This window comes from Sphaerodactylus townsendi, linkage group LG03 (assembly GCF_021028975.2).
Source record: "Sphaerodactylus townsendi isolate TG3544 linkage group LG03, MPM_Stown_v2.3, whole genome shotgun sequence".
Taxonomy (NCBI): domain Eukaryota; kingdom Metazoa; phylum Chordata; class Lepidosauria; order Squamata; family Sphaerodactylidae; genus Sphaerodactylus; species Sphaerodactylus townsendi.
Window position 1 is genome coordinate 45,833,036 of NC_059427.1, and position 10,736 is coordinate 45,843,771.

Genomic DNA, 10,736 nt, shown 5'->3' on the forward strand with positions numbered 1-10,736 from the left:
TGTAAAGGGTAATTCACTGTAGCACGGGCCTTCATGAGTTTCAAGGCCCCTTCATCAGATGCACAGAAATAACAAAGTGACCTCACAAGATGCCTGTTGGGGCAGTGGTGGTAGGGAGGTGATTCCAAACTGCTTTGAGACTTATTACAGTAGAGAAAAGCAGAGTATAAAAACCAGCTCTTCAAATAGTGACAAAACAGGGCAGGTTAAAATGTCAGGTGGTAAGGAATTCAATGCAAAGATTAGCTGTGTTTATACGTATGCTATTTATAGAAATGACCATTGTGACATTGCTTATGTTTGCTAAACAGAGCAAACTGGTTGGAACCAGTACCTGCCTAAAAAGTTCATGTGGTCATTTAAGCTTTCATAACTTGGCACTACCTTTCAATAGCATTTTGAAATTCAATTGGTGGAAAACACTGAACAATGAGTCATTCAGACTCCCAAATGGCAACTCTACATCTCTTACCATTGCCTGACATTGTTTACTTTGTTTCAGTTTAATATTTGTTTATGTGCCACCCTCATCTGGGTCAGTAGTGGCTCTCTAGGACAGTTTCAGGTTGGGAGAAAGTCAGGAACTTGGTTTCATCCCCATCTCTGTGTGCATTGTAGTTCACATTCAAATCAGGCCCTCTGCTGCAGAATTGTGGTCCCATGTTGTGTTCCCATGTTAGACATTGCAAAACAGCATCTGATGGAAATTCTTGTGGTTGACCTGGAAAGGAGGAGGAGGAAACAACTATAACATGCAGTTTGGCACTCAAAAAATAAACTGATGGATGAGATGCTGAGATTTAGGAGTCTGAATGACTCACTATCCAGTGTTTTCCATCGGTTGAAATTAAAAATGCCATTGAAAGGTAGTGTCGGGTTGTGAAAGTTTTAATTACCATGTAAACCTTTTAGGCGGGTTCTGGTTCCAACCTGTTTGCTCCATTTAGCAAACATAAGCAATGTCATGTTGGCCATTTCTATGAATCGCATAGATATAAACCCAGCTGTTCATTGTACTGAATTCCTGACCACTTGATGTTTTAACCTGCCTTGTTTTGCCACTGTTTGAAGAAGAGCTGGTTTTCATATCTTGCTTTTCTCTACTGTAAGAAGTCTCAAAGTGGCTTCAATTCACCCCCCCCCCTTCACCCCAAAGAGGCACCTTGTGAGGTAGGTGGGGCTGTGAGAATTCTGAGAAAACTGTGACCAGCCCAAGTTTACCCAGCAGGCTTTATGTGGAGGAGAGGGGAATCAAAACCAGCTTTCCAGATCAGAGCCTGCCATTCCTAACCACTATACCATGTTGGCTCTGAATTTAGATGGCTGTCACATATGTACTGGCTAAGTAAACTGAAGGTAATCAAGTTTCACTAGGACAATGTTTAAAATGTGAAGAATCTGAGGTGGGAGAATCATATTATTGATCTTATTTGTTATACAGTTGTTGATTATAAACTGGAAGGAAACTATACCAAACTGAAAACATTTACTTTGTTGGATGATACGTGAAAATCATTCTGGAAAAATTGCTTCAGCTGTTCAACATTAGATTACCTGGATGTGACATCACAAAAATATCCATAAGGCATTCTTTGTCTTTCTATTCTCAACCATAAAACAGACATTATAACATCCTGTAGCAGTAAATTCCACAAGTCAATTATTCTTTGAGTGAAGAAGCATTGTTTTTGTGCTAACTGAGGGGATATGCCCTATTTAACTCAACATTTCTTATCTTTGAGTAAAGTGACCTATGTGTTGGAAAAAACTAAACTGTAAACCAGTTTGTCCCCAATTTAAATTTCACTTAACCCATGAATAAGTCAAGAAATTGCAGGAATCACAACCAATCCTAGCAGAGGTGAGATCCAACCCGTTCTCACCACTTCTCTAGAAGTGGTTACTAATTTTTTCTGAGTGCCGAGAAGGGGTAACTAAAGCAACCTCCCTGCCCAATAGGGACTGGATGTGCGTGTGTGCGTCGTTGTCACTGTTTGAATCCCACCACCATCGGAACCTGTTATTAAATTTTTTGGATCCCAGCACTGAATCCTAGGCATATTTTCTCAGACGTAAATCCCAATTTGTTCAACAGTAGTTGCTGTAAGGTGAGTAGAGAACTGTAGTCTTGACAAGCTACCTGTTCAGCTTCAGCCACCAGTTTGCATTCTGGAGATACCAATAGTGGTCTCTTTGCATTGTTGTGAAGATTACTATGGAAGTATATGTGAATTGTATATTTGCTGCTTATTATTGTTAAACCAGGCCTTTTAATGTCCTAACATAAAACACTTATACTGTGCACTGAGGCTTTCTTTCCCCCTACCTGTTAAACATCCAGAAGACATTTCCTTAACTATAGAACAGCTTCTAGATAATGCAGATGTCTCTCCACTTCGATGTTGCTTCAGTTGCCAATTGTATGCCGGTAGCTGAAAGAGCTGGAAAAGATACTGACGTGTAAGGATGTGTCACTTGCAACCAAGATCAAGTTAATTCATGCCATAGTATTCCTATTACTATACATGGGTGTGAAAGCTGGAGAATGAGGAGAGCTGACAGGAAGAACATAGACTCCTCTGAAATGTGGGTTAGAAGGGAGTGTTATGGACGCCATGGACTGCGAAAAAGCAAATAAGGTTCTAGATCAAATCAAATCTGAAATGTCCTTGGAAGATACAATGACTAAACTGAGGCTATTGCACTTTGGTCACATTATGAGAAGACAAAAGTCACTGGAAAAGACAGTAACACTAGGAAAAGTTGAAGGCAGCCGGAAAAGAAGAAACAACATAAAATGGATTGACTATGATGGAAGCCGCAGGCCTCAATTTGCAAGACCAGAGCAAGGATGTTAATGATAGGAAGTTTTGGAAGACACTGACTCATGACTTGGCAGTATTTAATACACACACCAGCATCACTCAGGGAGTGTTTAAAAATATCACAATCCTCTTAAACTCATAGGCAACTGTGCTTTTGCATCTCTGCAAAACATGGGCACAAAATGCAAAGCACAGTGTTTTTCATTGCCGATTTAATAAAAAGTATGTTCTTGGCATATCTGTGGAGTCCTTCCCCAGACGAAGAGATTAAGTTCTCTACTTTGCCATGAAACTTGTTGGATGATCTTCAACAATACAATCTCTCCAGCACAACTCGCAGGAGTGTTGTGAGATTAAACCAGGGAGGAAAAACTACCTATATTGTCCAGAATCCGTTAAGGAAGGGTGAGATTTGCAAACCAACGAAAACGTAAAGGCTGCTTGTTTGACCGCTGCAAGGCTGACCGAATAATTATGGTTTAGAAAAACGGAAGCACGCTTCCAGTGGCATTTCCGTTCAAGACGTCTCGGTCGCCGAAACCACAATCCAGAAAGCGTCTGAACTGCGCAAGCGCAGAAAGGCTGCTCCTCGTGATCCCCGCACAATAATGGCGGCCGTGAGGAGCGCATGCGTGATGTGTTGCGCGTTTCATTGCAAAGCAATGGCTCTTTGTGTGGCGACGAGTTTATAGGTTTGCTTGTTTTGTTGCTCGGGGTGCAGTTTTTTTGTTTTAATTTTTTTGCGCCGAGATGCCGCAGCAACCTGGAGAAGAAGAAGAAGAGGCCGGCCGAGGAGTTTTTCAACGTCTGCGCTCAGTAAACACGCGAGAACCGTGCCAGGTCATCTTCTGCAACCGCAGCCCTCGCTTGGTGAGCCCCATCTGGCTGGACTTCGAGGGGAAACCGCGCCCCTATCCGAGCCTGCAGCCGGGCACTGGGCGCCGCATGCACAGCTATTCGGGTGGGTAAAAGATATGCATGGTATACGGTCATAATGGACCTGTTTCTCTTGATGGGCACTGGGTACGAGTGGGCACAGGTTTCCTGTGTGGGCGGTGGAGCTGCCACCTACTTCTCTGCAAGAGTTCAGCAACAAGTGAAGTTTTCTGTCCTGGTGGGATTGTGGTGCCTGTTGACTTTCTGCTTGTGATGCATCTGTCTTCTGAGACTGCAGTCAGTGAACATCTGGACACACGCACCCAAGAGTCATAAGAAAGAGCCTGCTGGATCAGACCAACCAAAATGTAAAGGCTGCTTGTGTGACCGCTGCAAGGCTGACCGAATAATTATGGTTTAGAAAAACGGAAGCACACTTCCAGTGTCCATCTAGTCCAGCACTCTGCTACTCGCAGTGACCCACGCAGTGGTCACAGCTGTGTGAATGACAGCCCAATATAGGTAGCTGAGAATATATGTTGCAGCTCTGTAACTGCTGTACAGTAAGGAAAATTAGGGTAAGACAGAAGAATCAAGTTAATGAATATGAATAGTAATTAGTGGTCACCCCAGTAAAAAGCACCATGTTAACATTTACAGCTTGTGGATGAGGGTTACTCTTCCTTGATTTTATTTATTTATTTTAATTAGCTTGAAGGCCGCTCTTCCCTCTGGGGCTCAGTTTTCCCTTCCGCAACCTCCATCCCTGCCAGGCTATGAGTGAAAATTCAGTACCTCTACCACCAGGATCTTTTGACTCTTTAATTGCATTGCTTGTGCTTGGGGCAGAGCCATATTTAAAGTTTTGAGCTTGCCACTGCTATAGTGTTTGGGACTTAGAGACCTGGAAAAATATGAATTTGATCCATATGTAAACTCTTGTGGAAATTGGACGGTGTGAGCCTTGCAGGCACTAGGGAAAAATTTTTCCAAATGGAATTGTGACCAGCCAAGGTAATTGTACAGCAGAGACTACTACTCTGCTTGAGTACATGTAGTGAGGAAAAATGCAGAGGTTCAAAAGTGGTTCTGAAACTGTTCTTCATTTGGTGACTCAATAATTTTTATACTAGTTATTTTTAAGGTAATTGTTAGCCTGTGCATTCAATATTGATTTCTAAAAGATATCTTAATACAAAAATCTGCTTGCAACATCAAGGGCACAGTGTTGGTTTTTCACATCTAACTTTGTAGTTCTAATAAGGGGGAGACAGCATATGCCTTTGCTTTCGTGTGGGGATGCTAACATCTGATCCCATGTATTCTCTGGTCAGTGCCGCAGCTTGCTAAACATGTTTGCTTTGTGTAATTTGCTGGGCTGTAATGTGACTTTTTAATGGTTGCGTACTCTATATGTGATAATTGTGAAGCATGTGATTGATTTTGTTTTATTTTCTTTTTAGAGCATCTTTGGTTGTTCAGAGACGCAGGGACATATGATGGTCTGCTTGTCAATGAGGCTGAGTTGTTTGTGGCCACTCACAATACGAATGGACAGCCCATATTTGCAAACATTACCTTGCCAGGTAAGTGGTCAGTGTGTATTCCAAGATGGACAGGATTCATGCCCTTTATCTTTTTGCACTGTGAAAAAGTGTATAATAGGATTACCTGAGGCAGTGTTCTAAATCAATGTTCAGTACCATTTACAGTATTCTACTGTGAAGCTATTTGATATTAGGACTGGAGGCAGTGGTGGGATTCAAATAATTTAACAACTGGTTGTTTACAAGCACCATTTTAACAACCGGTTCTGCCAAAGTAGGTGCGAACCTGCTGAATCCCACCACTGACTGGAGGTACTGCGTTGTGGTACGATCTGGTCTTTATTGAAAACTAGCAGTAAAGCCCGCTGTGGGATGAGAAATACAGCAGGCCTAGATGGGGGTGGGGGTAAGGGCAGGTAGGGGCCGGGAGGGCTTGTTGGGGCTGGAGGAGCAAGGGTGCTTTTGAAGTCCTACTCCCTTATTGGTGGAAGGTTCATTGTTGGACATTCCATCCCTTAGCGCTTTATTATTGGTAAGATTAGATCTAAAAAGTGGGAGCAGAGCTCAGTCCTTGTGATTGGGATGGTGTCTCTGGAACTCTGACCAGGAGCTTTGTCCTTCTGCTCCGTGGGGTTTAGTTTATGGCATTTCTCATGGTTTTGTATCCCCTTCAACTTAACATCAACATGAAACCACTAAAATAAGTAATCTGGTGGCACATCATCCTTTTAATCTAATCTAGGTAAAACAGGGGAAATCCTAAAAAGATATCTGAACTGAATGGAGATGAGTAAAGTGAGGTTTAATCCATACAAGGCAGGTTATGTGATTTTGCTGGAAACACCTGTTCTGAATGTGATTATACTCCCTGCAGGATCGATTTTGTACCTTCGTAGGTGTTCAAGTGCCACAATATTTATTTGTTATAAGAATTGTTAACCTGCCTATCTGTCTTTACACAGCTACTGAGAGTGTGGTATCTGCAGCAAGATGCTAAAAATTCATTTTTCCATCTTTGTGTAGTGTTCACTCTAAAAGAAAGATGTCTTCAAGTTGTCCGTACCTTGGTGAAACCAGTGGACTACAGACAACTAGACATCGCTAGGTCACTGTATGAAGATCTGGAAGATCATCCTGATATTCAGAAGGATCTTCAGCGGCTTTCTTTGGAAAGGAGTGAAACGCGAAGGAATGAAGTCCCTGACAGAAGGGGAAACTCATAATTAGACAAACTGCTTTCCCTGATGAATTGTGGGTACAAGAGGCATTTACTGTGGCTTATAAACAGCCATCAGTGATATCATTGGATTTTCGGAAGCTGACCTGGTTTTTAAGTAGAATGAATAGCTTTACAACACAGGGACAGCCACAGTTGTGAGACAGTGTTCTACTACATTAGATTTTTACAAAACCAGTCTTTGCATTAATTTCATTCCTGGAATACAAAGTACAAAAACTCATCCAGATGTTACCCAAACTGTCAGACCAATTACTGTTGAAGCTGTTATTAGGTTTCTTTCTCTTTATCAATTTAATATAGAAGATGGTAAATGCAGGGTATTCCTAAATTGGGCAAATGCATTCTCATACCACAGGATGACTGTTCCTGAAATTCTCAATTGTCTTTCTACCCATCTAATGTAGTAAAAATGTATTGGCTCCTTTGATTTGTCCAAAGATTTCCTACACATTACCATTTCAAATGCTGCTTTGATATGCCCTTTTCTGTGTTATTTGCAATGCACTATAGGCGTGTCCTACGCAAATATGTGATATATTTAAAAAACTGATATAAAGGGAACACTGATGGTAGTTACTTATTATGTTTTTAGCACTCTGTCTCATTCCTGTTTAAATTGGAGTCAACTAGGGTTTTTTCTACTTCAGTCAAAACAAGCATCTGAGAACGCTGTGATGCAGGCAGAATCTTCTACCAGAATTCAGATTTACTGTGGTTCAAATCTGAGCAATGCAAGTGAATGGGGCAAGTGTGGGAATCATACCTAGCTTTTCCCCTTGCGGGTTCCAAGCATGAACCTAGCAAAATCCAGCATTCTCTGAATACTTGCAAAGGGCTTGTGCCTCTCCCTCATATCTGTACAAAATTAACAATGTGAGGCTGACTACTAAAAGAGTCTCTTTTAGTCACAGGGAGACTTTTTGTCATTCTATTGTTCTTATATCAAGCACCTTCAACTGATAAAATTACACCACTGTTTATGTTGTAATGTTAGACCTAAAAACCAGCAATGATTACTGACTGATGTAGTGCGCTTAACTCCAGCCCAGGTGCAAATCCTGACAGAGCTAATGTGAAATTAAGGCCGTTTCCGCACGGCCTCCAGTCGCCCCCACGCCGCCAAGAGTTCTGGCGGCGTGGGGGCGCAAGCCCGTTCGCACGCAAGCGTGCGAGCAGGCGAAGCGGAGGCCGGCAGGCGGCAGGCGGCTCCGCACGGAGCCGCCTCTTCCCCCTTCCCCGCCCCACTCACGGTGTCCTCGTCGTCGCCTGCTGGAGGTTGGAGGACCCCTGGAGGTTGGAGGACAGTGTGGGAGGGGCTGCGACGCCCAGCAGGCGACGACGAGGACACCGTGAGTGGGGTGGGGAAGGGAGACAGAGTCGGGAACCGCGGCACCGCGCCGCCGGGAAGACGCTTCCTCCCCAACAACAACCCTTTAAAGGGTTGTTGTTTAGGGCGGCCTGACGGCGCCCTGGGGGGAGGGAAGCGGAGTCAGGTCGCTACTGCTGCGTTGCAGCAGCGGCGCCTGTGCGAACGGCGGCCTGGGGGCGGTGTTTTTACCGCCCCCAGGCCGTCGTTAATGGGCCGTGCGGAAACGGCCTAAGTTGTTGGGAATATCAATATATTTCATGTTCAGTCAATTTAGTTTGTTGTGAATTGTGACTTTTTGTAAAGGCACTAATTTGTGGAGTAAATTATGTACTCATATACTGTCTTGAGAAAAATATTTCACATGTAAATTCTGGGTTTTTTAAGAAATGTGTTCCTTGGATGTTACCTTGAGGACTATATTCATGAATTTAACTGGGGTTTTCCCTTGGAGAAAAGAAATGTATGTTGTGTTTGTAGTGCAACTAATAGTTAAAACAAGACTCTTCAAATGCTAGTTTTTCAGTTTGTGGTATGACCTCATATCAAGATGGGGTTTCTCAATGAGTCCATTGCCACAACTGCCTACTGGCAGCCTTCTACTGTACACATGTTTTGAATGTGTGCCTTTGGATTGCAACCTTTGCAGACAACGTACTCCTCCAGTTATGTTTTAGACATTTAAATTGCAATACTAAGGAACCCAAAGTGAGAGAAATGCAAGGCTTTTCCAATATCAGGGAAAAATCGGCTTAGTCAGTGGAAGGGGATCCTCACATCTAATTATTGGCTACATAGGCCTGATTTTACATAAACTAATTTATGTATTTTAACTGGAGGAGCTGCCAAGGCATCTCCTGCTGATACTTTGAAATTAACATTTTGGAGCAATGTCGCTTTTGAGTTGGTTTCATAAATATGTAGCTCACATGAACAACATGAAATGTTGACAATTTTAGAAGTTGCTTTTAATATCTATTTGCCTATTTTTGTAGCGCTCCACAGTTTAATGTATTTTTAAAAGATGTTCAAGATATTAAAATATCCTATGCCATTGTACTCCTTTGGTGTTCTCCTTGTTTTTTCCCATCCACTAAGAGTCATAAAACTTATTGTTACTTTTACTGGTACTCTTACACTGCACGATAAGTGTAAACACTCTGGTAGCCAGAATGGATTCAGGCTGCTCAATTCTTTTACAGTAGTTACCTGAGAGTTCTCCTTTTCACATGCTTTATACTTTGGTCTCAGAATGGAGGGTTTATTGCAATAGGTAATTTGGAGCCTGATGATTTTAGATGCCCTGAAGGGTTTTTTAAATTGTGGATGGATACTTATCTATGAATGCCTTCTACCTTCATGGAAGTTCTTTTTTGTAGGTCCTAAGGATTGTCCTTCCATATATTTCCCATCATATGAGTAAATGTTTCTGGATAGCACTTTCAAAGGTCTCCTGCTATAAACACCTGCCTGTGCGTTTCAGTCCTGTAGTTTTTTCATCCAAGCATCCTTCATTGTATAAAGACATTATCTTTCCAGATCTCAGATCTGCTGAATGTGGGGCCCACTGATTTGCAAAAGTATTATAGGAAGCTGTGTGATACAAAGAAGAGGCATTTATGATTTCACTGGGAGGTCAAGGCCAAGAGCATGAATAGTAAAAGACTCAGGTATAGGAAATATGAACCAAATCCCGGGGAATGTGGCTATAGTTCACAGGTAGAGCATCTGCTTTACATATGGAGGGAGGGATTCATGTTCAATCAGTGGCATTTCCAATTAGAAGGAAATGCAAAAGATCCTGAGAGTGAGAGCCACTGCAAGTCAGAACAGACAATATTGGCCTTGATACATCAGCAGTCTGAGTCACTATAAGGCTGTTTCATGCCTGTTCATCATGAAGTGTACCATTTTGAAAAGCAAACCAAGGATCACCGAAGACTCAGCGACCTTGATTCATCATCCAGGTTCTTCTCTGAGTGTACCAAGAGAGGCCAGAACCAAGGCTCCCTCATGTTGTTTGTGTGCACAGTAGTAACATGATCCTTTCAAAGCAGTGGTTCTGTAAGGGCTTCCCCATGGACTAATCACTCATATGAAGTATATCTTCCCTAAGGTTAGGACATTTTTGAAATAGGGCAACTGCTAAGGGTCTTCCCATGGGAGGAGATCTTATTGAAATTACAGTTCAGTGTTTGAAATTACCCACTTGATCCTCTTCCTTCAAGCTAGCAATACAGATGGATTAAAAAAACAAGAGTTGTTTTAGTATCTCGGTATTCCCCACTTTCTTGTTACAGGGCGGGCTGTTGACATAAACGAACAATGGCCCTGTTATGTCACCTGGAAAGAGATAAAAGGTCTAAGTCATATCCCCTCTCCTAGTTTGGCTGATAGCCCGACTGTAAGGTGTGGCAACTGAAGCAACTTGGCATCCCCTATCAGCAGTGAATCTCGACTTGCACCACGGAAGTTCTATACAGGCATCTTTTTTTCCCCTTTCCAAAATTGCCCCAACCTTCTATTTAAAAACTATCAGATCTATCTAAAAACCACCCCCTCCACTTGTGGAGCAGCTATGGCCAGAATTAACTTCAACCGGTGCCCCGCCAAGTCATTCGTTGGAAGTGAAATTAGATGTTCTCATAACCGGACAACAAAAACAACCCGCACTCTGCCTAAGGTCACATGCTGGAGGGAAAAAATGGCGCGCCAGACCAAACTGGGCAAACTGCCCTTGATTCATTGAGTTTAGCAAACAATTCCTCCGAGCAGGCGCCAGAACCTGCAGGGAAATGAGCCTTCGTCGTATGTTGGAAATTGACGTCAGGGACGGGGGAGGAGGAAAGAAGGGGCGAGGTTTGGGCGTGGGTGACAACCGG

General features: G+C 42.7%; 1 protein-coding gene and 1 long non-coding RNA gene across 2 annotated transcripts; one reads left to right on the plus strand and one right to left on the minus strand.

The window, feature by feature from the left end:
• Positions 1–120: 120 nt before the first annotated feature.
• On the minus strand, positions 121–3,385 carry LOC125429935. The gene is made up of 3 exons (XR_007244067.1): positions 3,202–3,385; positions 2,327–2,441; positions 121–721 (listed from the first exon to the last, which is right to left on the minus strand). It is a non-coding gene; the product is annotated as an uncharacterized LOC125429935 (long non-coding RNA).
• Positions 3,386–3,418: 33 nt separating this feature from the next.
• Positions 3,419–7,569, plus strand: VHL (von Hippel-Lindau tumor suppressor). The gene is made up of 3 exons (XM_048491545.1): positions 3,419–3,786; positions 5,165–5,287; positions 6,272–7,569. The coding sequence occupies exons 1-3, from the start codon at positions 3,576–3,578 to the stop codon at positions 6,469–6,471; spliced, it is 534 nt and encodes a 177-aa protein (XP_048347502.1). The 5' UTR covers positions 3,419–3,575; the 3' UTR covers positions 6,472–7,569.
• The last annotated feature ends 3,167 nt before the right edge of the window (positions 7,570–10,736 follow it).